Source organism: Apis cerana, linkage group LG2, assembly GCF_029169275.1.
Source record: "Apis cerana isolate GH-2021 linkage group LG2, AcerK_1.0, whole genome shotgun sequence".
NCBI classification, from domain to species: Eukaryota; Metazoa; Arthropoda; class Insecta; order Hymenoptera; family Apidae; genus Apis; species Apis cerana.
In genome coordinates this window covers 15,508,777-15,535,195 of record NC_083853.1, presented here as the reverse complement: position 1 = coordinate 15,535,195, position 26,419 = coordinate 15,508,777, and the positions used below count along the sequence as shown (strand labels likewise).

The following is a 26,419-nucleotide window of genomic DNA, read 5'->3' as shown; positions in this document are numbered from 1 at the left end:
AGATTATCGGTCGATTAAACGAGGAACCTAAAAAAGATTGAAAAGCGATCTCGACGAACCTTGCGGTGGGCAACGGTTTCCCGGTTGCCTCGCATTCGAGTACGCAAGTTTTGCCGAGAGGTACGTTGGTACTGATCGGCAGAGTTCTGACGAATTCCGGTTTCTCGCCACCCTCCACCTCGCAGATCTTGACCGGTGTGGTGCAGGAGCTCGGCTCCGACCTTCCAGCGGCGTTCACCGCGAAGATTCGGAACTCGTAATCACCGCGCTCGATCAGGTGCAGAACGGTGTACTCGGTGTCGGTCACGTTGTACTCGTTGCACTTGGCCCAGATCGCGCTTCCCACCTCGCGCTTCTCTATCACGTACCCGGTGATGCGACTACCTCCGTCGGAGATCGGCGCTTCCCACTTCAGGTCGACGTAGTTCTTGCCGACCTTGACAACTTGAGGCGTGCCAGGTGGCGAGGGCACGTTGAACTTGCTCTTCAACTTGAACGGCGGCGAAGGTGGACTGGGTTTGCTGAAACCGGCCGCGTTCTTCGCGCGTATCCTGAACTCGTACTCGTGTCCGCTCAACAGATTGTAGCAAATGTAAGTCGTGTCCTTGACCAAATAATCGTTCGCCACTCGCCATTGGGCGTCGTCGGCAGGGTCGCGGAACTCGATCTTGTAGCCCTGAAGAAAACGATTTATTTTCATTTTCGAGACTCGAGAGAGTTATCGCGCGTTTATTCTCTACCTGGACGCGGGATCCACCGTCGGATATCGGCCGGGTCCACACCAGGGTCGCGTTCGAGGTGTCCCAATCGATGACGCGTGGCTGTCCAGGTGGGTCGGGAACGGTGAACGGGAATTTGGCCGTAATCGGCTCGTCCGCTTGCAACGGTTCCGATATACCGTACTGATTCTCCGCGCGAACTCGGAAGTTGTACTGGCGATTCGGCTCGAGACCGATCACGTCGTAGTGAGTGTTCCTCACGAAACTGCTCAATTTCACCCAGTACTGGAAAATAATGGTTGGTGAATAAACCTTCTCAACGTTCCTCTCGAGAGGAAAAACAGAGTACTCACGCCAGCCGGGTCTAATTTTTCCACGATGTAATTCGTAACAGGCGAACCACCATCGTCGAACGGCGCTTTCCAAGACAACGTACACGTTTCGGGAGTGATGTCGGAAATATCGAGCGGTCCTTGCGGAGGAGATGGTTTATCTGCGCGAGAAGAATACAACAGTTAAGAGTAAAGAGTTAATAAAATCGAGAAAAGGTTTCGAATACTCACCGACGACGAGAACTCTGCACGAGGCAGAGTCCGTGCCGACGGTGTTCGTGAGATATATCGTGTACGTTCCCGTGTCGGATCTCTTTGCCTTTTTATTGACGAATTGCGAGGCGATGTCAGTTGTGTCGAATTTGATTCTATCGCTCGTGAGTACTTCTTCGCCGTTGATGGACCAGCTTGGCCTTGGTTTTGGGTTCGCCGTGTAGGGTACGGTTATCGTGAACGGTTCTCCGGCGATGACCGTCATGTCGCGAATACTGAGGTCGGACGTGATCCTCGGTGGGACTGGAAAAAGAATTTGTGCGAATGACGAATGCACAAATTTAGGCGGCATAACATATATCGACGGAGTAATATTTCGATCAAAAGACACTCACACGGTGGTGCACTGGCCCTGATAACGTCCGAGTTGGAACTCCACGGTCCGCGTCCTGCTGCGTTTTCGGCTGCGACGCGGAATTCGTAGTCATGATTCTCTATGAGGCCGGTGACTCTACAAAAATTCAAACCATTAATCGATAATCGTTTACCGACCAAGTACTCGATCGGTATAGCGAGAATTACCTGTAGTTAGTTTCGTGGACGAGAGATGGAGTGGCTTTCACCCACTTGTCCTCGCTCAACAGACGCTTCTCGATAACGTATCCAAGGATAGGAGAACCACCGTCGTGGCGAGGCTTCGTCCAGGTAATCGTGATGCTGTCCTCCGTCGTCTCAACGCCCTTTGGCGTTCCAGGTGGCCCGGGTGGATCGAACGGATGCCTGGCTTTGATCGGATCCATCGTGGTTACAGGATCCGAAGTGCCATATTGATTTTCGGCCATTACTCGGAATTCGTACATACTTCCGACCGTTAGATTTCTTACTCGGAAGAACGGTGTCGTCACGTAGCTGCTCACCTGTCGTAATAAGAGAAGGAGAGTGAACGAAAGATATCGCGAAACGTGCCGAGTTTCCAAGATCGTAACACGCGAACCTTGGACCACGAGCCCTTCGGTTCTCGTTTCTCGACGACGTAGTTCGTGATGTCAGCTCCGCCATTGTCTTTCGGTGGGTTCCAGAATAGCGTGAGAGCATCACCGCCAAATTCATCGGCGTGAAGATTCTCGGGCGGATTTGGTCGATCCAGAACCTTCACGTTCACAGTGGCGGTGTCGAAGCCCGAGGAATTGCGTAACTGAAGGCGGTATTGGCCACCGTCCGAACGTTTCGCATTTTTCACCACGAGACTGCGAACAAGAGAATCGATTCGTAATTACGACGATCAATTTGTGAGCGTGATCGATAAGTGTTACCTAGCGTAATCGTCGCCCAATTGTTGGTGCACGCGTGGCTCGGTCTCGTCTTTGATTACGTCGTTGGCATACCAGGTAGCAGTGGGTTTGGGGAAACCGATATAAGGCACGTGTATGGAGAAATCTTCGCCGGCACGGACGGTAATATCGCGAACCCCTCCGAGATCCATGACAGGCTTGTTGGGTTGTTCCTCGATAACGATCGGATTGCTCGGTCGACTGGGATCGCTGTTGCCCACATCGTTCACGGCGATCACTCTGAACAGATATTCCTCTCCCTCGGTGAGTTTTGGCACAGTGTACACGTTGGTCGGTATAAGGGCGCCATTAACGTCATCCCATTCGTCCTGGCCTCTCTGCTTCATCTGAATGATATAACCTCTAATCTTGGCGCCACCGTCGCTGCGTGGCGGCCGCCAACTCAACGTCACCGAATCTTTCGTGATTCTGTCTGGTTTCGGTGGTTCGGGAGCATCGGGACGAACTGAAACGATCGACAAGTTTTTTTGCGACGATTTCTTCGAGAAAATTTATATATCTATTATTATAATTAATATCATTATACTCACGACGTTGATGTCCAGCGGTAATAGGCTCGGTCGGCTTGCTGGGTTTACCAGGTCCGGCCTCGTTGACAGCGATAACGCGGAATTCGTATTTAGATCCCTCGTGAAGATCTTGCACCGTGAACGTTGTATTCGGAGTAGGATAGTTGTTGACTTTGAGCCATTCGCCACCCCGTTCGCGTCTTTCCACGTAATATCCTGCGTTAGAGGTTAGGTTTTGAATATCAACGCTCGACTCGAAAGACACGAGGGAGGAATATCTAACCTGTGATGGGTTTGCCACCGGTATTGAGCGGTGGATTCCAGAAAAGACTGCAGCTATTGGGCGTGTACCCAAGAATTTCGGGCTGACTGGGAGCATCCGGTGGATCGTACGGACTCTTGGCGATGACCGGTTTGCCTTCCAATGGTTCCGACACACCGTACATGTTTTCTGCTCGCACTCTGAACACGTATTTCTTGCCTTCGGTCAGACCTTTGGCCGTGTAGCTCGTTCTCGGGCAATAGCCGGGCGTTTGCCGCCAGTTGTCGGTTCCATAGTCCGACACTTCGACAATGTAATTGGTTATGTCGGATCCACCGTCGTCCACGGGTCGGTTCCAGGACAACGAAACGGATTCCTGCGTGGTGCCGGTGTACTGAAGCGGGCCTTGAGGTGGTCCCGGTCTGTCGACCACGATCACCTCGATATCAGCCGAATCTTTTCCGTGCTCGTTCGTTGCGGTAATCGTGTAAATGCCGCCATCTTCTCGCACGGATTTTTCGACCAGCAAGTTGGTACGATCGCTCTTGGTTTCGGTCTGGAAGGAAGGAAGAAAGAAAAGAGTTAAGTTAAAACTACTCGTTGAAACTGTCGATTGAAATTGTCGATAACTCACCGATATTCTGAGAGTTTCGAAGAGAGGCTTTCCGTCTTTGGTCCACACGATGGTGGGGGTTGGCGCACCGGACAGTGGAATGTTAACGTTGATAGGTTCTCCGGCACGAACTTTGATCTTGCGTCCAATTAACGCGTCCAGATTCAATTTCGGTTTCTCTTTCATCGGTTTCGCGATAAATACGGCAGACGTGTCGCTGGGTTTGCCCGATCCAGCTGCATTTATCGCAGTCACCCGGTACTCGTATTGATGACCCTCGGTCACATGGTCGTCGTAATACTCTGCGTATCTCGCAGGTTCCTTGGTCAACTTCAACCATCGACCAGTCGCACGATCGCGTCGCTCCACGTCGTAGCCAATGATCTTCGATCCACCGTTGCTGATCGGCGCCGTCCATCTGATCTTTATGTGATCCTTGTCCGCGTCCACGCATTCCGGCTTGCCAGGCTGTCCAGGTGCGACTGATGATATAATAGTACAAAGTAGTGTAATGATAACACACGATTCTTAATCTCGTGTGACAAACGTTGAAAAAAGTTTACCGAATTGGTTCTTGGCGACGATCGAGTGGTCGGTAGTGAGCGGATCCGAGCGTCCCTGAAGATTTTCCGCGCTTATTCTGAACTCGTAAGTCGTACCTTCGAGCAACCTCGGCACCGTGGCGTGGGTATATTTAGGATTGACGTGCGTTATTGCCGGAACCCAACCACCACCATGGGTCAAATCACGTTTCTCTATTATATATCCACTGCGAAACGAACAATCCATTATTTTTCGCTTCTCTTCTCATTCTATAACGTCTCAAGTATTTACTCACGTGATCTCGCTACCGCCATTATCTTTAGGCGGTTTCCAAGACAACGTGACCGATTGACTGGTGATCTCTTCGTACTGCAGGGGACCTTCCGGCGGACCTGGTCTGTCGAGAACGATCACCTGGAAGCTACCTTCGTCTATTCCGCTGCTGTTCTTCAATAACAAGTGATACAGCCCAGAATCGGATCTCTGGGCGTTGACTGTGTGAACGATGGTGTGATAACCTATCGAGGTAACGGTCGTTCTCTTGTCACTTTCCAATTCTTTGCTACCAACCGTCCAAATGACCTCCGGGGTTGGTTCACCGATAAAATCGATATCCACGTGGAAGATGAGACCAGCCTTGACTCGAATATCTTGCAAAGGCGTCTTGATCTTTGGAGCCACTGAAATATTAGGATAGCATGATAGATTTTGGATAAAAAGCGGTTCACCAACAAGGAGTAAAGTAAAATTGTACTCACGGTAACGTGGCTTGGCAGTGACCAGATCGCTTGGCTCTGAGGGTTCAGATTGTCCAGCAGCGTTTACTGCGATCACGCGGAATTCGTATTCTTGTCCCTCGGTCAAGTCGGGAACAGTCGTGTTCGTCTGACTTGGAGGTACGTGAATCGCGTTCACCCAGTATGGGCTACCTTTCTCCTTCTTCTGGACTATGTATTCCGTTATCGGGGAGCCACCATCGCTGCTCGGGGCTGGCCATTGCAAGTCGACGTGATCTTTGTCCCAATCCGTGATCTGTGGTTTTCCAGGAGCATCGGGTTCGTCTGAGAGCAGCGAATCGTATTTATGATAAATCCGTCGTATTTTTAAGCCGTTAATATACGAGTACAACAATGATACAAACCGAATTCGTTCTTAGCAACGATACTCTTGGCCGCTTCGAGCGGATCAGATTCTCCGATCGTGTTGACGGCTTTAACCCGGAAAAGATATTCCTTGCGATGGGTTAATCTCGCCACTTCGTGACTCAATATCATGCTCATGCCAGCATCGGACCAAGTTCCTCGCGACAAATCCATCTTTTCGATAACGTAGTGTAATATGGGGCTGCCTCCATCGTCCAACGGATGGCCCCAAGCCAAGTGACAACCTTCTTTGGTGATCTTGCTGATTTCGAGAGGTTTCTGCGGTGGCGATGGTCTGTCGAGGACCGTGACTCTGGCACTTGCACTGAAACAGTACATTCATCTTACTGATCCGTTCCATTCATTTTTCCAACACACGTTGGACGAGTGTATGGATGAGTTGAATGATTACCTGAACTTTCCATGCTCGTTCTCCAAAGTCAGAGTATACCGACCAGTGTCTGATCGTACAGAGAACGGAATTTCGAAAGTGGTCTCGGTATTGGTGGTGTACATCTCGTGACGAGAATCGGCCATAATCACGGCTCCATCGAGGGACCAGGTAGCAGTAGGTTTGGGCGATGCTTGAATAGGAATGATGTAATTGATTTTCTGCCCGGCACGAACAACCAGATCGCTCAACGCGTGCGGATCGAAGGATGGGGCAACTGCGTGTAGAAAGAAGAGTTATCGTATTAAATTTAAGATAAATATAAATATAAAGAAAGAGAGCAAAATCGATTACTCACGGAAACGTGGTTTTGCGACGATTGGAGAAGAGGCTTCGGATGGTTCGCCAGGGCCGGCTTTGTTCACGGCAATAACTCTGAACTCGTATTCTTGACCCTCGACCAGGTCTGGAACTCTAGCGCTCGTCTTAGTTCCATCGATCTCCAAAGCTTTCTCCCACTGACCGAAACGAGGCTTCTTCTCGATGATGTATCCCGTGATCGGTGATCCACCGTCCTTTTTGGGCGGCGTCCATTCCAAGTCGACGCGATCCTTGTCCCAGTCGGTGGCAACGGGTGTTCCAGGCTTGTCGGGCTTGTCGTACGGATCCTTCGCTGTGATCGTGTCCATGCCAGTGAGCGGCAAGGATTCTCCTTGCTTGTTCACCGCGCGCACGCGGAACTGATAGTCGTGACCCTCGATCAAGTGGTCCACGTGGGCGTAAGTGGAGGAAGCTTCCGCGACGGGCACCCATCTCATGTTCTCCGTATCCATCTTCTCCACTTGGTAGTAGAGAATCTCGGAACCGCCGTCGTCTTTCGGCGGACGCCATTTCAGATTGCAACCGTTCTTCGTCACGCCGTCGATCCTGAGAGGGCCTTCCGGCGGGGAGGGCACATCGAGCACGTTCACTGTCAAGGTGGCGCTGTCCCTGCCGTTGATGTTCTTCGCTTCTAGAGTGTACACGCCTGAATCGGAACGCCTTGCCTCCATCACGCGAACTTTCGTGTTGTAATCCTCGTTCACGATCTTGATACGGTCGTTGGACAAAAGTACCGTACCCTTTAGCGACCATTCCTTGCTCGGTGGTGGTTCGCCGATAACGGGAACGTCGAAGTCGTAGAAACCACCGGCTTTAACTTTTACGTCCAGCATGTATTTTCTGTCGATCTTTGGTGGAACTGCAAACGAGATATTTTTTTTATATGTGCTGTTCATTTGATTGAAAAGAAATCCCCTTCTTCGCTAGAACCGCCTATTCCTACTTCAAACGCTTCGTTGACAATCATACACGTTGCACAGTAAAAGAGATGTAATTCAAATTACGTTAGGATAATTATTTATGATTTATGGTTTTGATATGTATATCTTATTCGAATACAATTATTAATTACTCGAATATAAAATTACATTTATAAATTAAACTATCGTTACGAATCGCAATTATATATATTGAGAAATAAAAAAATTTGTATATCGATAGAATTCTTCGAGATTTAAATAGAGATTAGTTACGTGACAAATAGCATAGTAGAAGCGAAAATAGGCGTTTCCTTCGAAATTATCCAATCAGATCCAGAGACTTCTTTCCAATAGCGAATAAGAGAGAGAAGAAAAGAGACAATTACGATTCTTGGGTCGAGCCAAGTGAGATTTGGAAGCATCGGACGGCTCGCCAGGTCCGGCTTTGTTAACCGCCCTAACGCGGAATTCGTAGTGTATACCCTCCACCAGATCGTTCACTTTTCCACGATTCACATCACCTTCAACCTCGGCGCATTTCTCCCAGTTCGGATTATATTTGTCCCGTTTCTCGATTATGTAACCAGTAATGGGCGAGCCTCCGTCTTCCTGCGGACGATCCCATTGAAGCTCGACAAAGTCGGAGTCGTAGTCGCTGACCACAGGTGTGCCAGGTTTTCCAGGTTCGTCTGAAACACCATCGACCCGTTAGTCCGATGAAAAAGGGGCATGATAAAAGACACGAAAAACATTGACTGACCGAAAGGATTCTTCGCCTCGATGCTTTGCATCGCTGCCAACGGTTCCGATTTACCCTGTTTGTTCACCGCACGGACACGGAATTTGTACTTGTGACCAGGGGTCAATCCCTCCACTTGCAAAGAAGTTTGCGGCCCATCCGTTTCTCCTGCCGGTACCCAACGGCCGGTCGCTTCGTCCATTTTCTCCACGACGTATTTGTCTACCGGTTGACCACCGTCGTCTTCCGGCGGTTTCCACGTCAGGGTGCACCCTTCGGCGTGCACGTCGGATGCTCTGAGCGGCCCTTGAGGCGGGCTCGGCACGTCCAGAACCGTCACCTTCACGAACGCCTCGTCCATGCCGTTTATATTTTCCGCGATTATGCTGTACCTCCCCGATTCGGCTCTCGTGGCCATCCTGACGCTCAGGCTCGTGTTGTAGTCCACGTGCTTCACCTTGATACGCTCGGTGGGCCGAACCTCTCGTTTGCCCAGCATCCACTTCGTGGTCGGCGGAGGTTCACCGGAAACCTTCACGTCGAAGCTGAAATTTTGGCCAGCCTTGATTCTAACCTCTATCAAATTCGTACGGTCGATCTTGGGCGCCTGGTTTCGCGGCTTGGCAACGATCGTTGGCGTTGGGTCGGAAGGCTCGCCAGGGCCAGCTTTGTTTACGGCTCGGACGCGGAATTCGTAAGGTTGACCTTCGATCAAGTCGGGGACGGTTGCCGACGTTTCGTACGCCGGCACCTCCACAGCCTTCTCCCACTCCCCGTACTTGTCCTTCTTCTCGATTATGTAGCCTGTGATGGGCGAGCCACCGTCGCTCGTTGGCGGAGACCAGGCGAGATCGACGTGGTCCTTGTCCCAATCGGTGGCGCGAAGATCGCCCGGTTTGCCTGGCTCGTCTAAAACGAAATTTTCCAAATGAATCGAATTTTACTTGGAACCATTACCCGACTCGTACAATTCACTCACCATACGGATTCTTGGCTAGGATAGCTTGTTCCGCTTCCAGAGGCTTCGACTCTCCTTCGGCGTTCACCGCCGTAACCCGGAACAGATATTCTTTGCCAGGTGTCAATCCGGACACTTCCAGATCTGATGGGAAAAGAAAGTAAGAAATAGATATTTCGAATATTTGTTTATCTAGGGGACTTTAAAAATTATATAAAATTCCATTTATATAATTATATAATAAGCTAAATAAAGCTTACAGGTTCATACCCTGTCGATAAATTAAAAATTTTTATATAATTATATAAAAATTTTATAATTTATTTGGGTCTATCATCTATCTATAATTTATTTTTATTAATTTAAATATCCCTGTAAATTCTTTTTTAAAAAAAGAGAGGGGTCTTACTAGGCTCGGTAGATCGGCCGCAAGGCACCCAGCAACCAGTTTCGGGATCCATTTTCTCCACTTGATAATACTCGATCGGTGTACCGCCATCGTCCTTCGGCCTCTTCCACTTCAATTTGCATCCCTCTTTGTGCACGTCCGAAACTTGAAGCGGGCCCTCAGGCGGCATCGGCTTGTCCGTAACCGTGACTTGCACCGTGACGGAATCCCTTCCGGACGAGTTGGTCGCCGTGATCGTGTAGTCGCCGCTGTCGTCTCGGGCCACGGGGCGAATGCTGAACTTGGTGTTGTACTCGGAATTGTCGATCTGCACCTTCCTGTCGGAGTGCAGGGGAATGGCGCCGTATCGCCACTCGATGTGAGGCGGAGGTTCACCGATCACGTTAACGTCGAATCTCAGCAGCGAGCCGGCCGACAACGTGACATCCCTCAGATTGCGTCGGTCGATCTTGGGTGCCACTGTCGATCGATACAAATTTATAGGTGAGTGGATCGTTCGATGACTGCCAATGTCGAATTCCCCAATCGTTATTTATAGAGCGTTGGGTGTACCAATGGTATCTCTTTAACGCTACCCGTTCGAGGATACACGCTTATATCAGGGATACAATGCGGTAGCGAATAAATTGGATCGACGCCACGAAGCTTATTATACAATTACGGAACGAAGAAATTACTTACGGTATCGCGGTTTAGCGGTGAACGTTTTGCTGGTATCGCCAGGCTCCGATTGACCGGCTTTGTTCACGGCTATTACGCGGAACAAGTACTCGTTACCCTCGATGAGGCCGTGAACCAGGCCTTTCGTGGTAGGTGTCTCGATTTCCAAAGCCTTTTCCCACATCGTACTGTACTTGTCCTTCTTCTCGATGATGTACCCGGTGATGGGCGATCCGCCGTCGCTGACAGGCTCCTTCCAAGACAACTCGACCTGATTCGCGGTCCAATCGACCGGTTCAGGCGCACCAGGAGGACTCGGTACGGCTAAACAAATTTTTCATCCTCATGAGAATTTTTCTCAGATGATGGGTTTAATTTTGGAGGCTCGTGTATATGTATATATATTTACTGAATGGATCTTTGGCCACGATCGAGCTGTACGTCTCCAACGGTTCCGATTCTCCTTCTTTGTTAAGCGCCTTCACCCTGAACTTGTACTCGTGTCCAGGCGTCAATCCTTCCACCTTCATTTCCGGGCCTGTCGTCTTACCGACAGGTAACCAAACACCCGTATCCGGATCGAACTTTTCCACGAGGTAACCCTCGATGGGCTCTCCACCGTCGTCCTTGGGTTTCTTCCATTTCAAAGTGCATCCTTCTGCGTGAATATCAGACACTTCGAGCGGTCCTTCGGGTTTTGCAGGTTTCGCTACGAAATAATCGAGTCGATCGTTATTTTTCAGGAGAAATTCCGTTTAGACGAGTAAAATATTAAAACTTACAGACAACGGTGACTTCCACTTCGGCGGTATCGGATCCATACTGGTTCACAGCCGTAATCTTATAAATGCCACTGTCCTTTCGTTCCGGTTTGTCGTTGAAAAACTTGCTGTTGTACGGGACGTTTTGTATCCTGCGGAACGTCGTTTGTTGGATACTCTTGTTGTTGATTACCCAAGTGACGTCAGGCGGTGGTTCTCCGATTATCTTCACGTCGAAGTGGAATCCTTCGTTCTCGCGTACCGTGATATCACGCAAATTTTTCCTATCGATCTTTGGCGCCACTGTCGGAAAAAGATGGAGTCGCGTTAAGAGGTTAGAATAAAGAAATCGATCTATCGATTCGAAAAAATTATTAATATGATAGTATCGAATTTTAATTAAACTGGAAAATGTTTGGAAATTTTCAGACACGTAATATGATATCATGTCTCGATTGGAAAAATTATTTTGGAAAATATAAAAATTCGTGAAACGTGATGCGACACAAGGCAACAGAGAAATTGAGATGGAAAATATATCATCGTGTATACAAATTTGGAAAGGTAATAGATAGAAACAAATATTTTCGTCGTTCGGAAAGAGGTTACTTTACAAAAATATAAAAGATACGGCCACCAGAGAAAAATGTTCTTACATCGTCGGCTTTTGGCCGTGATCGGTTTGGTGTCGGATGGTTCATCAATGTTAGAGGTTAGAATAGAGAAATCGATCTATCTATTGAGAAAAATTATTAGTATGGTAGTATCGAATTTTAATTAAACTGGAAAATATTTGGAAATTTTCAGACACGTAATATAATATCATGTCTCGATTGGAAGAATTATTTTGGAAAATATAAAAATTCGTAAATTCAAAAACGTGATGCGATATTGCACAAATAGTAGTATACAAACTCGGAAAGGTAATAGATAAAAACAAATATTTTCGTCAATCGAAAAAAGGTTACCTTACAAAAATATAAAAATATAAAATACGACCAGCAGAGAAAAATGTTCTTACATCGTCGGCTTTTGGCCGTGATCGGTTTACTGGTGTCAGATGATTCATCAATATTAGAGGTTAGAATAGAGAAATCGATCTATCTATTGAGAAAAATTATTAGAATGGTAGTATCGAATTTTAATTAAACTGGAAAATATTTGGAAATTTTCAGACACGTAATATGACATCATGTCTCGATTGGAAGAATTATTTTGGAAAATATAAAAATTCGAACATTCAGAAACGTGATGCGATATTGCACAAATAGTAGTATACAAACTCGAAAAGATAATAGATAGAAACAAATATTTTCGTCGATCGGAAAGAGGTTACTTTACAAAAATATAAAAGATATGACCAGCAGAGAAAAATGTTCTTACATCGTCGGCTTTTGGCCGTGATCGGTTTACTGGTGTCGGATGGTTCACCGGGTCCAGCAATGTTAACAGCTTTCACGCGGAACTCGTACTCGACACCCTCGTCGAGATTATCGACTCGTCCCTTGCATTCGGGTCCGGTTTCGCACGCCTTTATCCATCGTGGGCCGTCTTTCTCGCGTTTTTCAATTATGTATCCAGTGATTGGAGATCCACCATCGTTTAAGGGTGGAGTCCATCTTAGGTCTATATGATCCTTGTCCCAATCGGCTGCCTCTGGTCGACCAGGTGGACCTGGCTCGTCTAGTGAAACGAAACGATTCATTATATTATTATCAATATTTCTTCTCCTTTATCAGACATATCAGGAGAAAGAAAAATTGAGCTAACCAAATGGATTCTTAGCTACGATTCCATGATCCGTTTCCAAAGGTTCCGATTCACCCTCCGCGTTCACAGCCGAGACTCGGAACTTGTACTCTTGACCTGGGACCAGATTTTCCACGACCATGCTCGGTTCTTTGGTGCGTCCAACCGGTATCCACCTTCCAGTTTCCGTATCCATCTTTTCCACCACGTAGTGATCGAGTGGCACGCCACCGTCGTCCAACGGTGGATTCCACTTCAACGTGCATCCCTCCTTGTGCACATCAGACACTTTGAGGGGACCTTCCGGTTTACCAGGCTTGTCCAACACCAGGATCTCGATCGAGGCCTCGTCCTTTCCGGAACTGTTCTCCGCCTTCAGTGTCAACGTACCGCAATGAGCTCTCGAGGCGGACGACACCAAGAATTTGGTCCTGTAATCCTCCAGCTCGATGGTCAACACACCGCCCGATTCCTGCTTCGCTTTGTTCAGATACCACGTTTTCGTTGGAGGCGGCTCGCCCGTCACCTTCACGTCCAATCGAATGTTGGTCCCAGCCTTGATCGTCAGATCCTTCAAATTGGTACGATCGATCTTGGGCGCGGCGTAACGATCCTTTGCGACCAGGCTGTCGCTCGGCTCGCTCGGTTTACTCTGACCGCCTTTGTTCACGGCTTTCACACGGAACTGATACTTTTGCCCCTCGATCAATCCCTCCACTCTGCCCTCGGTTTTATTTCCAGGAACCTCGGCCGCCTTCTGCCACTTCCCGTATTGATCCTTCTTCTCGATTATGTACTTCTCTATCGGCGCCCCCCCATCCTTCTTCGGCGCTTTCCATTTCAGGTCCACGTGCTGCTTCGACCAATCCTTCAGATCCGGCTTCCCAGGAGCGTCCGGCTCGGCTACGATCCGAGCAAAATTATTAAAATATAAAAATTATTCAGTACTCTCAACTTTCTAGAATATATAAAAGAAAGTAAAGCGCGCTTACTGTAAGGATTCTTTGCCGTGGTCGGGATTGCCGTTTCCAAAGGTTCGGATTCGCCTTCAGAATTAACAGCCTTCACTCGGAACAGGTAGTCCTTGCCTTCGTTGAGGCCGGTAACCTCGGCTTCCGGTGTTTTGCTCGTCGCGCAAGGTACCCATCTTCCTGTGTCGACGTCCATCCTCTCGATCACGTAGTGATCGACTGGCTCCCCGCCGTCGTCGTCCGGTTTGTCCCATTTCAGCTTGCATCCTTCCGCTGTTACGTCGGACACTTCGAGCGGCCCCTTCGGTTTGCTAGGTTTGCTCACCACCTAAAAAGGCGAACGATTTTTAGATTTCTTTTTCTTTTCTTTTGGATAAATATTTAACCGTACCAGGATCTCGACGTCCACTTGGTCGGTACCGCTGTCGTTTTTGGCTACGACCGTGTAGGTGCCCGTATCGGATCTCTGCAATTTACTTATGATAAAGGTGGTGTGATAATCTTCGTTCTCGATCTTGAGACGATCCATGCTCTTCAGCACGGCGTCCTTCAGCTTCCAAGTAACGAGCGGCGGCGGTTCACCCTGTACATCCGCCTCGATTCGTAACAATTGGCCCACTCGCATAACCTTCTTCTGTAGATTTTTGCGATCGATGCGGGGTGCCACTTTACAAAAGAAAGGAAAAAATGGTATAAAGACAGTGCAAGAATATATATATATATATATATAAATGTATATGTTAGAGTCGAGTATTAACTCGTTGAAAAAATAACTGGTTAAAAATTTTGAACGAAGTTACTTCAATTAATTACTTATTAAAATGCTTGAATAATTTATTCATTCCGCTTCTCATATAATCTCGATCGTTTGCTGTTTATAATTATTTGCAACTACTATTACGTTTCGAACAATAAATTATTGAAGTAACTTTAATGTAAGTAACTTTATTCGTAATTAATTTAACTATTTAAATTCTGTCTATCGAAGCGTGTCGACTAAAAAACGAGTCTTCTCAGATAACATCATCCTTTGTCTAAATGTTCGCAAACATATATATATATATGCTTACAAAATCGTGGTTTGGCAACAACGCTTTTCGAAGTGTCGCTCGGCTCTCCAGGCCCGGCTCTGTTCACTGCGACTATTCTGAACTCGTATTCGTGGCCTTCCTCGATACCATCGGTGACCTTGGCGGTGGTGCGATCTCCGAGAACTTTGGCCACGTCTATCCACTGGCGGCCTTCCTTGTCCCTCATCTGCACGATGTACTTCTCGATCGGGGCGCCCCCGTCGTCTTTGGGCGGAGTCCACTCGAGATCGACGAAGTCTTTGTCCCAGTTTCTGATTTCCGGCCGGCCAGGTTTTCCAGGCTCGTCGAACGGGTTCTTCGCAATGATGGATTTGTCCGCTTCCAAATCGTCAGATTCGCCCTCCCGATTTACCGCCTTCACGCGGAATTTGTACGGTTTCCCTTCTTGAAGACCCGTCACCGTCACTTCCGGTTCCACGGATTTCGCGCAAGGGATCCATTGCCCCGTCAAAGGATCCAACTTTTCGATCTCGTAGTACTCGACCGGCACACCACCGTCGTCGTCAGGTTTCTCCCATTTCAACTTGCAACCGTGTTTGTTCACGTCGGATATTTCCAGAGGACCCTGCGATTTGAAATTTTATCTCGATGAAATGACGCGTCGATGCTGGTTCGAATTAGTGTGCAATTAATAAGATTCGTTTTTAAAAAATAATTGTTTCAAATAATAAAACCATACGTTACAATTTTAAATCCTTTAAATTTTTTAAACAAAGTATATAGGTAACTGATCGATCACAGTTTCAATAGTTGACAAATATTTTATAAATTTATTAAGAAGCATTTGAAGTTTTATAAACATCTCGAAACATTTATTTATGAATTATCAATAAGTAATTTTGTAAATTAAATTTAAAATTAAGTAATTAGAAAATTGCATTTGATTTTTTATACGTTCCGCATCGTTCCGACGCGACGACAGTCGAATGCATGAAAAGTGGAAACTTTCTACTTTTTTTTTCATTGCAATATTTGATTCGTAAAATTTTGCAAAAGTATATTATAATGATATTGAATTGTTAGAGACATTTCGTAGCAAATAATTTCTTTTTTTAATAAACAATTTCTCCTTAACATCTGTTTCTTTAAAATATCATTTCCAATTCTCATAGTCCAGTTTATTGTACGTTTCTCAAATTCGAAACATCTTCCACTTGAGGATTCAAATCACATTTGTATATTTGTCGTGACGCAACGATTTAGCGTTATAAGCGAGATAATCAAATTCAAATAGGATACCTTTGGCTTGCTTGGTTTACCGATGACGATTATCTCGACATCGGCAGTGTCCTCGCCCACCTCGTTCTTCGCTTTGATCACGTATTTTCCCGTGTGCGCTCGTTTCGTTTTCAAAATGAAAAATTTGGTATTGTAGTCGATATTGTCGACGCGTATCGTGTCGTCCGATACGATCTCCTTGTCTTGGAAGAACCAAGTTACATTTGGTGGCGGTTCACCAATGATATTCACATCCAAAGTGACGGTAAGACCTACTTTTACGGTTATCGGTTGCAAATTGGTTCGATCGATAAACGGTTTCACTGTAAACGATAAAATGAATTAACGTAAAATACAATTTCTTTCCAACATGCTCGACTCGAGAAATCATATATATATACTCACGCCAACGAGCTTTGGCAGTATGAGGATTGGTAGCCTCGCTAGGTTCTCCGGGACCCGCTTTGTTCACGGCTCTCACTCTGAACTGATACTGATTTCCTTCCTCCAATCGTGTCACTGTTCCCGTACACACCCGTCCTTCCACCTCGGCAGCCTTCACGAACGTGGTGCCAAATCTGTCTTTCATTTCGATTATGTAACCTGTGATGGGTGCACCACCGTCACGTATAGGTGGTTCCCATTTCAATTTCACCATATTTTCGGCCCAGTCGATGATTTCTGGTAGACCAGGCGCAGATGGAGGATCTAAAAGTCGAGTTTAAACGAGTTACGATGTATCTCGAGCCACCGAAAATATATATAACCTATAGTATAATGTATATATATATATAGTATACAATATAATGTATATATAGTATATGTACGGTTCACTGCTGGAAAGAAATCTGATTGGTTAATATGGGAGGACACGCCTATTTGTTTCTAGCGTGGTTATATATACCAATCCGATTCGAAGCTGTACTGTCAACAAAGCGTTTGAAGTGGGGATAGGCTAAAGATCCTTTTTGACCTTGTGCTGTCCAACGAGACTTCTTTCCACAAATGAAACAATATATATATGTATATATACCATAAGGATTCTTAGCGATGATAGGAACATCCGTTTGCAATGGTTCCGATTCTCCCTCTTCGTTTACAGCTTTCACGCGGAATTCGTATCGTTTTCCAGGTTCCAAACCAGTGATAGTCTGTTCCGTTTTGTCTGGATCAACTATGCCAACTGGTACCCATCGACCGGTCGTGACATCCATTTTCTCGACCAGATAACCGGACAACGGTAAACCGCCATCGTCCCTCGGTTTGTTCCACTTCAATTTGCATCCTTCCTTGTGGATATCCGTCACCTCCAGAGGACCTTCCGGTTTCCCGGGCTTATCTTGAATGATAATCTCCACATCGGCCTCGTCTTGTCCAGAATCATTCACAGCTTTGATGGTGTATTTGCCACTCAACTTGCGGCTAGTTTGGGTCAAATGAATTTTGGTTAGGTAATCCTCGTTATCGATTTTCACGTTGGCACTTGTTTGAAGGACCGCGCCTCCAAAGTTCCAGGTAACGGTTGGCGGTGGTTCACCTTCGATGTCGACTTCTAGTTTCACCATTTGACCCGCCCTCACTTTAATCGTTTTCAATTTGTCGCGGTTTATGTGTGGTTTCACTGAAAAATGAAAAAGTGTATATATATATACGTGTTACATTTATATGTATATCGAGATTGTTGAAGCAAAAAATATTGTTGGAAAAAAGTCTCGAAAAAGAAATTGCGAAATCTGATTGGTTAAATTTGGAAAGAAATGTCTATTTTCATATATACTGATCCAAAACGTCAATCCGTATCTGAACTTCAATGCATTATTGTATCCAGAGAATCTAAGGTATAATATAAAAATTTGGTTACTTTTCAAAATATGTATAGACTAATTATGATTTGTAATATTAGTTTAATTTATAAATATAATTTTTATTAGATTAAAATAAGAATAATTAAAATAAGAATTATATGTATACATACATATACATAATAAGTTAAATATATAGATATATTAATATTATATCAAAATCAATCTTAGATCCATACATAACTTTATATAAAATAATTTTTATGAATTTGAATATTCAAATTATAGCTTTTCTATTACTAGTGCAGTGTGTGATGTCAACAAAGCGTTTGAAGTGGGGATAGGCGGTCTTATCCCTCGAAAACGCCTCTGCCTTTATACCTTCCCACTTCCAGCAGTGAACGGTACTGTTATTAATCCTTCGTTAGAACCGCCTATCTTCATTTCAGACGTTTTGTTAACAACATGAGACACTATTAGTAATGTAGAAAAGCTATAATTTGAATATTCAAAATCATAAAAATTATTTTTCAATTATAAAGTCACGTTAGGATAATCATTTAGGACTGGAAATTGAAATATTTTCCAAATTACTAATTATTTTAGACTATTGTTACAAATCATAATTAATCTACACATTGTATTATGAGAAATGATACAATTTTTACATTATTGACAGAATTCTTTGGATTTTATGTTTAAGCTAATGCAACGAGATACAGATCATTATTTTGGATTAGTACAAGTAACAAATACCACAGTAGAAACAAAAATGCGTTTCTTTCCACGAGACTTCGTTCCAGCAATGAACAGTACTCACGATATCGCGCCTTTGCCACGTGTGGCTTGGTTGAATCGCTCGGTTCCGATGGTCCAGCTTTGTTAACGGCACGCACGCGGAATTGGTACACGGAACCTTTCTTCAAACCGGTGACGCGCCCTTTTGGTTGGGGCGAGTCTGTTACAGTGGCCTCTTGCCAATTCGGCGACGGCTTCTCCTTCATTTCGATTATGTAACCCGTAATAGGTGCACCTCCTGTACTTTTCGGCGGTTCCCATTTTAAATCGACACGATCCACGTCCCAATCTTCGAATTCCGGCACGCCAGGCTTACTGGCTACGTCTAAAAATTATATTCAAACTTATCAGTGGAAACTTTCTTGTAGAAATATTTTTGTACGCAAAAACAATTGTGCAATTTTTCTCTCACCATAAGGATTCTTTGCAATGGTCGAACTGTCCGTGACCAATGGCTCGGATTCCCCTTCTTCGTTAATCGCCTTCACCCTGAATTCGTATTCGTGACCCTCTTGAAGACCTTTAACGTCCATTTCGGTATCCGAAGTACGCCCGACGGGGACCCATCTTCCGGTCGCTTTGTCCAGTTTCTCAATTTGATAACTGGTAATGGGTAAGCCGCCATCGTCTTCCGGTTTTTCCCATTTCAATTTCAAACCGCTCTTCGTAACATCGTACACTTTCAAAGGACCCTTTGGTTTTCCAGGAGCAGCTGGAAAGTAATTTATGAATCGAGTCAATAATAATAATAAACAAATAATAAGTTATATAGTATCAATTTCAGAGATTGTCACTATCATTCGACTTACAGAGTATCGTGACTTCGACTTCAGCCTCGTCTTCACCGTGAGGATTTACAGCCTTTATTTTCCATACCCCGGTATTTTTTCGCACACAGTCGGTAATACTGAGTTTCGTATTGTAATCGATGTTGACAATTTCGATATTCCCGCCGCTTTGAACCGCCTGATTCGCGTGATACCACGTGATCTCTGGAGGCGGTTCGCCACGAACATCCACGTCATATTTGATTGGCTTGCCAGCACGGACCGTGATAGGTTTCAAGTTCGTACGATCGATTCTTGGTTTCACTGTAGGAATAAAAGAAGGAAAGATTCGATCAAAACTCGAACACCTATATGTATGCAATTATGAAAAATAAAAAGACGAATGAAACACTTACGTGCTTTGTGTTTGCATATTTGCATCTTTGAAGCGTCCGATGGCGGAGATGGGCCGGCTTTGTTCACGGCTATGATCCTGAACTGATACTCTCCACGTTCCTTCAAGTCCCCTACTTTGGCCTCTAGTTGATTTCCAGGTACCTCCATCGCCTTCTCCCAATCTGGTTTGTAACGGTCCTTCTTCTCGATTATGTATTTCTCGATTGGCGCACCACCGTCGAAATCAGGAGCAGTCCATTTCAAACTTATGGACTCGTTGTCATAGTCGGTTATCTCAGGTGTTCCAGGTTTATGCGGCTCGTCTTAAAAAATAAATCATCGACGGAAATTAGAACGTTGATTAATCATAACCCTCGAAGAAACAAAGTTTAAAACGGGTCTGGAGAAAAGTTCTTTTCTTCTCGTCTTACCGTACGGATTTCTGGCGATGATTCCCCGCTCGCTCTCCAAAGGTTCGGAATCACCTTCGTCGTTGACCGCTGTAACGCGGAATTTGTATTCGCTTCCCGGATTCAATCCCGTCACCTCGAATTCCGTGAGCGGCGCATTGCCTGGAACTTTTCCCACTCTCACCCACTTGCCAGTTTTCGTGTCCAATTTTTCAATTTCGTATTCTTTAATCGGAACACCACCGTCGTCTTCCGGTTTCTCCCACTTCACCTTGGCCGACGTAGCTGTAATATCCGTCACTTCCAACGGACCTTTCGGTGCGTCTGGCTTGCCTGAACGATGCAAAACACGCGTTCGTTACAAAATACTCGTTTTTTCATTTGACATATATATATTATGGATTGGCTGGTGATAAAAAAAATAATCGACAATTTACCGAGAACCGTAAGTTCCACGGTTTCCTCGTCCTTTCCGTTAGCATTCTCCGCGATCAGAGTATATTTTCCCGTGTCTTTACGCATCGCGTTTACGATGGTGAAGTCTGTGTGATAATCCACGTTCTCGATCTTGATACGTTCGGTGGTAGTAAGAGGTATGTTGTCTCTCCAAATCCACTTAACTTCTGGCGGCGGTTCCCCTATGATATCTACCGACCATTTGTGGGTACGTCCAGCCTTGATAACTATAGACTTGAAATTCGTTCTGTCGATTCTCGGTTTAACTGAAATTTCAAATCGAGATGCAATTATATATATATAAAACGAGGTTTTATTTCATTATTTTCGAGAGCTTACGATTCTTGTGCTTGCAAAGATGATTGTCAGTGGGCTCGCTAGGCTGGCTGGGGCCTGCTTTATTGTGAGCCCTAACTCGGAACTGGTAAATCATCTTTTCCTTCAAACCTTCGACCTTTGCCTCCGGGGTGGCATCGGTCGTTTTCGTTACCTCCACCCAGTCCACAGCGAATTTGTCCTTCATCTCCACGGTGTAATGAGTGATCGGTCTACCGCCGTCGTTCTGAGGCTTCTCCCACTTCAAGGATACGCTGACGTTATCGTAGTCGAAGATTACAGGTTTACCAGGCTTATCAGGCTCGTCTGAAGAAGATCAAGAAAAGTGAGCAGAGCGTGGCATAATTCGCGAAGCATAAAAATATTCACCATAAGGATTCCTGGCAAGAATCGCTTCCTCGACTTCGAGCGGCTCCGATTCGCCTTCCTTGTTCACAGCTTTCACGCGGAATTTGTACTTCTTCTTCGGCGTCAACCCGGTGAAGTTGAAGCTAGTTTCGTTCGGTCCCACTTCCCCGGCAGGGATCCACCGTCCAGTATCCATGTCCATTTTTTCCAACACGTAGCCGGTAATTTCGGTACCTCCATTATCCTCGGGCTTCTCCCACTTCACTTTCACGTGGTCGGCGCGAACTTCCTCCACTTTCAACGGGCCGGTCGGTTTCGAAGGTTTGTCTGGCGATGGAAATAAAATTGTATGAAAGAACAATCGGTAAAAAAGCAGAGATAAGCGAAATAGGGGAAAAGTGAAGTATTTATATACCAAGGACAATCACGTCAGCGACGCTCTCGCAAGTTCCAGAGCTGTTTGACAGGACAAGCTTGTACTTTCCAGAATCGGATCTAACCGTCTTCCTAACGGTGAGCACCGTGTTTCTCTCGTATTTGTCGATCGTGAGCCTCTCGGCCGAGTCTTGAACCAACTCTTTCTCCCCAAGGAACCAATGAACCTCCGGTTCAGGTTCACCGGCATACTTGATATCGTACTTGATGATCTGTCCCTTCTTCACGATCAGATTCGTCAGGCCATCTCCAACGATGTAAGGTTTCACGAATCGGCACTTGGCTATTATCGGTTTCGTAGCATCCGACGGTTCACCGGGGCCAGCTTTGTTCACGGCTCGGATCCTGAACTCGTATTGGGTACCCTCCTTCAACCCGTCTATGGTCGCCTCCGTCACTTCTCCTTCGATTTCCTTCCCCTTCACCCACTCTTTGCCAAACTTTTCCTTGTACTCGATTATGTATCCCGTGATAGGCGCCCCACCGTCGTTCTCGGGCTTCGTCCATTTCAAGTCGGCGTGATCTTTGTCCCAGTCGGTCACCTCCACGTTCGTGGGTTTACCTGGCTCATCTATTGAAGAAGAAGAAGAAGAGGGAGAATGAAACGACGATTTTCTTTTTTTTTTTTTGGTAAGTTTTTAAAACAATTGTAAAAGGATATTAAAACGTTACCCCATGGATCTTTGGCGAGCACCGGCTTGCCGAACATGGCTGGCTCGCTGGAGCCAAGTTTGTTCACAGCTCTGATACGGAACTTGTACTCCTTCTTTGCAACGAGATCTTGTACTTTGTAAGAGCATTTCTCCCCAGGCATAACTTCGCCCACGTTGTCCCATTGCGCCTTCAAGCTGAGGTCGAGGCGCTCGATCACGTATTTCGTGATGGGCGTTCCACCGTCGTCCTTGGAAGGTTTGAAAGACACCACGCAAGAGTCTTGGAAGATCTCGTTAACGTCCACGTCTCTGGGCGGGGATGGTACGTCTGAGGGAGAGATTTTGAACGATGAAGCGAGATGATGAGAGGGCAAAGGGACGTCTGCTCGAAGCAAAACGTTTTTTACCTTGCATATTGATATTCACGTCGTTCACTTCCTCCCCTTGGTTGTTACTTATCTTCACTTGATAAACACCAGATTGGTCCCGAGAAGGCTTTTTGATCTTGAAGGTGATCTTGTCCTCGCCAACCACTATCTCCACATCTTTCAACGGCAATGCTTTACCGTCTTTCAACAGTTTCGCTTCCACCTGACTCTGTTTCGTCCCTTCGACTGCAACGAATCGATAACTCGTTATTTTTGATGAATTGAATATGAATGAACATGAAACGAATATTTTTAAGGGAATCAAATGAATATTGTCATTTCTCGAGTCGAAGAAAATGGAAAACTTACTTTTGTAAGGTACAACGAATACGAGAGGCGTGTTGCAAGGACCTTCGACCTTGTCAGGGATTTCAACGATGGGTTTGCTCTCGCCCTTCTTCACAGTGAGTTTGCAACTGCTCTTCAACTGCCCGCTCTCGCAACTAATTTCACCGTCATCGCTCATTTCCACTCTGTTGAAGATCAACTGGTGCTTTCCACCCCCCAAATTCTTGATCTCGACTCTCTCGTTGGGCTCGATTCGATTCCCGTTAAAGAAGAAGATCGCAGGCGCAGTTTGATCTTGGAGTTCCACGTCCAACACCAATTTTTCCCTCTCCACAGCCACCGTATCCTTTAGTTTCTTGTTGAAACGATTCGCGTCTAAAGGAAAATTCAATTTATTTATTTTTGCGTGCTTTTCGATGGGGCAAAATTTAATTTATCGTTCAAAATTTAATAATAATTGGAAACAATCAAGGTTATATGAATAGCTACGAATAAATATTGTCCAAGACTTTTAATGAACAATTATTCAAAGTGACTTTGTTCCAAATTTTTTAACTGTTTATTTTTAATCATTCCTCACTTTTATCATTAACACTTACAGTTTATAACTATTTCGGCTTCGGTTTTATCGGCATTGCTCACGCACGAGTATTGGCCAGCATCCGTAACCTTGGTGTCCTTGATGATGAGCTTCCTCTTCCTGCCATCCTCTTTGATCTGTACCCTGCACGTTAGTTATTCTCGATTAGAAGAAACAAGAATCTTTTTCTCGCGAATTAGAAGCGAAAAAGGCAAAAAGAAAATCAATCGACACTCACCTCTTGTCAGGTACGATCTCTTGGTCACCTTTGAACCATTTTACCTCTCCGCCGGCATCGTCCAGCTCGCAGACCAGCGTCAACGTTTCTTTTTCAACGAGTTGCTGCGATTTCAACACCTTCACGAATTTGTACGGGTATTCTGCGCAGAGGAAACGAACAAGTTTTCTCTTTTTCTTTTCAGATTGGAGAATTTTAATTGAGAAGAATTTTTACTTCTTTTCACGATTGAAACGCACCTACTACGGTTAGAACCGTTTCAGTTTTGTCCGTCTGTTTGTTGATCTTACAAATATATTCGCCGCTATCTTCGAGGGTGGCACTCTTTATGGTCAAACGACAAACGCCGTTCATATCCTTCGATATGCTGTACGTATCGCCATCCTGAAAGATATAGATAGATAGATATAGATATTCTGGATTCTTAAGTTCTAATTTTTTTAGAATCGTACCTCGAGTTTCGTTTTCCCTTTGTACCACGTGACTTGAGCTAGATTCGAACTGACGGTACATTCCATGTAAACCTCGTGCTTCGTGTAGCCGCTGGTCTTTTTGGAGAGCGGTTTGGTGAACGTGTAAGTTGGATCCGGTTCTATCGACACACGATTCAGATGTTGTAATTGTCGAGATGACGCGATCGAATCGCTAGATAACTAACCTTCGACGTTGAGGAAGGCAGTGCTCGAGACACCTGAAATTTCGATCGTGTACTTTCCTGTGTCCTCGACCTTGGGGTTCATGATGATGAGCTGGTAGCAATCTTCCTCGTTCTTGAACTTGTATTTCGACGAAGGGAACAGCTCCTGGAAGGAAAGGAGGAAAGTGTTTGAGGGAATGGAATGGAAGTAGAAAATGGTATAATAAATAAAACTTACGTCCTTTCGGAAGAACCATTTCGGTTTGCAATTCGGTTTCGAGAAATTCGCCTCGAACACGACCTTTTTGTCTTTGCCCTCTTTGGCATATTGATCCACCAACGGTTTCAGGAAACTTTCCGGCTTCTGCGAAATAAATGTTACATCCGTTAATCTTTCGATTCATTCGCCGACGAACAACCGTTTCAGATTCTAAGAACACCGCCAATAACGACAACGTTGCTGGCCATAGGAAGTATGGAAGATGAAGAATCAAAACAATGTTTAGAAAAAAAAAAGAAACAAAAAAGAAGGCGCCACAAATCACAAATCGTCGATCGATCGTCTCGCGAGAGATCTCTCGCGAGAGAGGAAAAAAAAAAAAAAGAAAAATCTGTGGAAAAATGAATAAAATAAAAAATCTCGTTGTCGTCGTCGTCGCCGAGGACGAAGAAGCGTTCTCGAGAGGCGATAGCTATAGGTGGAAAATTCTATGTTTAAAAAAGAAAAATTAAACGCAACGCAAAAAAGAAAAATTCGCTCGTCGTACAAAAAACAGATTGGACGCAAGATATATATATATATCATAAGGAGAGAGAGAGAAAGAGATAGATAGATAGATAGAAAAAGTTATGGTGAAGAACGATCCGTACGAATGGAGAGATTCGAGAAGAAGGAAGAACGAAAAAGATATGAATAAGAGTGCGTATAGGAGGAAAGAAGAGAATGAAAAAAGACTCGTGAATAATTCACAGTCGGTGAAGAAACGATTGTATGTACAGAGAAAGGTGAATCGTATAAACGATAAGAGAGAGAGAGAGAGAGAGAGAGAAAATAGAGAGAGAAAGGAAGGAATATAAAGAGAAAGAGATCGATATCACGCGAGGTCGCTGGTCGATCGTTTGAAACTGTGTTTCAAGATGCCGAGGAATACGATTCCAACCTCCGTCTTGGTGAAATGGTGCAGGGTCGGCCAGTCGGGAATTAATTCGGCGAGGGAGGGTCTACGAGATCCACTATTCTATAAAACAACAAAAATCATCGACGATCACAGGTCTGATTCGCTACACGGGTATTATACATGTTCTTTTTTTTTTTTTTTTACACGTTGAGGCTGATTGCAGGCAAATCTCAAGCGCAAGAAACACAAAACTCTTTGCTTCTCTAATCGAATATACACTGTGTATATACTTTTTCCATATAACGAGCGAAAAATATAATCGATGGAAACGAATTATATTAGTCGTATTAATACGAGTGGTTTAAAATAACGCGAATTCCTAAAAAAGAAGGAAGCGCAGGCCAAAGCAGGATTTATTACTTATTAAGATTTAGAAAGATTTTAGATCGCGAGAATTTCATCGTCCGTGCGAAGCAAAGAAGCTAAAAGAAGAAGAAAAAAACGCGACGAGGAAAAATCTCGCGATCGTAAAAAAAAAGAAGAAAAATCTCTCGGTTTTCAGTTGTTCTTTCAACGGATGTCTCTGTCTTTTTTTCAGAAAGTTGAAGTCGTATTCGTTGAAGCTTTGCAGGGTGTATAGTACAGGCGTTTATATCTCTTCTTCGAAGCTTTTAATCCTTTGGGAAAGCGATGATGCCAAGTTTGACCAACGTGACAACGCTGCGTTTATATTTCTCGATTGGCACGCGAGAGTGCGCTAAGGAAGCGCGGAATTCGTTGGTCTCGTTATCGTGAA

At 45.2% G+C, this 26,419-nt stretch overlaps 1 protein-coding gene across 5 annotated transcripts in view; it reads right to left on the bottom strand.

The window, feature by feature from the left end:
• The window catches only part of LOC107992456 (twitchin), a 66,476-nt gene that overhangs the window by 6,995 nt on the left and 33,062 nt on the right, over positions 1-26,419 (bottom strand). For 4 of the 5 annotated variants that reach the window (XM_062071714.1, XM_062071712.1, XM_062071713.1 and 1 more), the window contains 50 exons: positions 24,744-24,869; positions 24,527-24,671; positions 24,321-24,460; positions 24,108-24,252; positions 23,869-24,010; positions 23,650-23,774; positions 23,072-23,425; positions 22,742-22,948; positions 22,354-22,662; positions 21,662-22,252; positions 21,268-21,573; positions 20,902-21,204; positions 20,544-20,828; positions 20,128-20,439; positions 19,717-20,019; positions 19,343-19,624; positions 18,946-19,245; positions 18,556-18,858; positions 16,967-17,554; positions 16,339-16,641; positions 15,955-16,256; positions 14,695-15,280; positions 14,016-14,290; positions 13,646-13,952; positions 12,675-13,556; positions 12,288-12,587; positions 10,926-11,207; positions 10,553-10,852; positions 10,165-10,467; positions 9,484-9,942; positions 9,096-9,218; positions 8,138-9,025; positions 7,764-8,066; positions 6,435-7,316; positions 6,098-6,353; positions 5,685-6,010; positions 5,302-5,604; positions 4,839-5,223; positions 4,564-4,769; positions 4,022-4,482; positions 3,409-3,943; positions 3,147-3,341; positions 2,578-3,061; positions 2,259-2,511; positions 1,847-2,181; positions 1,660-1,775; positions 1,283-1,567; positions 1,073-1,212; positions 741-1,004; positions 60-676 (listed from right to left, as the gene is read on the bottom strand). In XM_062071714.1, the coding sequence (XP_061927698.1) occupies positions 60-676; positions 741-1,004; positions 1,073-1,212; positions 1,283-1,567; positions 1,660-1,775; positions 1,847-2,181; positions 2,259-2,511; positions 2,578-3,061; positions 3,147-3,341; positions 3,409-3,943; positions 4,022-4,482; positions 4,564-4,769; positions 4,839-5,223; positions 5,302-5,604; positions 5,685-6,010; positions 6,098-6,353; positions 6,435-7,316; positions 7,764-8,066; positions 8,138-9,025; positions 9,096-9,218; positions 9,484-9,942; positions 10,165-10,467; positions 10,553-10,852; positions 10,926-11,207; positions 12,288-12,587; positions 12,675-13,556; positions 13,646-13,952; positions 14,016-14,290; positions 14,695-15,280; positions 15,955-16,256; positions 16,339-16,641; positions 16,967-17,554; positions 18,556-18,858; positions 18,946-19,245; positions 19,343-19,624; positions 19,717-20,019; positions 20,128-20,439; positions 20,544-20,828; positions 20,902-21,204; positions 21,268-21,573; positions 21,662-22,252; positions 22,354-22,662; positions 22,742-22,948; positions 23,072-23,425; positions 23,650-23,774; positions 23,869-24,010; positions 24,108-24,252; positions 24,321-24,460; positions 24,527-24,671; positions 24,744-24,869 (16,922 nt within the window). Of the gene's footprint in view, positions 1-59; positions 677-740; positions 1,005-1,072; positions 1,213-1,282; positions 1,568-1,659; positions 1,776-1,846; positions 2,182-2,258; positions 2,512-2,577; positions 3,062-3,146; positions 3,342-3,408; positions 3,944-4,021; positions 4,483-4,563; positions 4,770-4,838; positions 5,224-5,301; positions 5,605-5,684; positions 6,011-6,097; positions 6,354-6,434; positions 7,317-7,763; positions 8,067-8,137; positions 9,026-9,095; positions 9,219-9,483; positions 9,943-10,164; positions 10,468-10,552; positions 10,853-10,925; positions 11,208-12,287; positions 12,588-12,674; positions 13,557-13,645; positions 13,953-14,015; positions 14,291-14,694; positions 15,281-15,954; positions 16,257-16,338; positions 16,642-16,966; positions 17,555-18,555; positions 18,859-18,945; positions 19,246-19,342; positions 19,625-19,716; positions 20,020-20,127; positions 20,440-20,543; positions 20,829-20,901; positions 21,205-21,267; positions 21,574-21,661; positions 22,253-22,353; positions 22,663-22,741; positions 22,949-23,071; positions 23,426-23,649; positions 23,775-23,868; positions 24,011-24,107; positions 24,253-24,320; positions 24,461-24,526; positions 24,672-24,743; positions 24,870-25,665; positions 25,744-26,419 lie in introns of all 5 variants that reach the window. The other variant, XM_062071710.1, reaches the window with a different exon arrangement.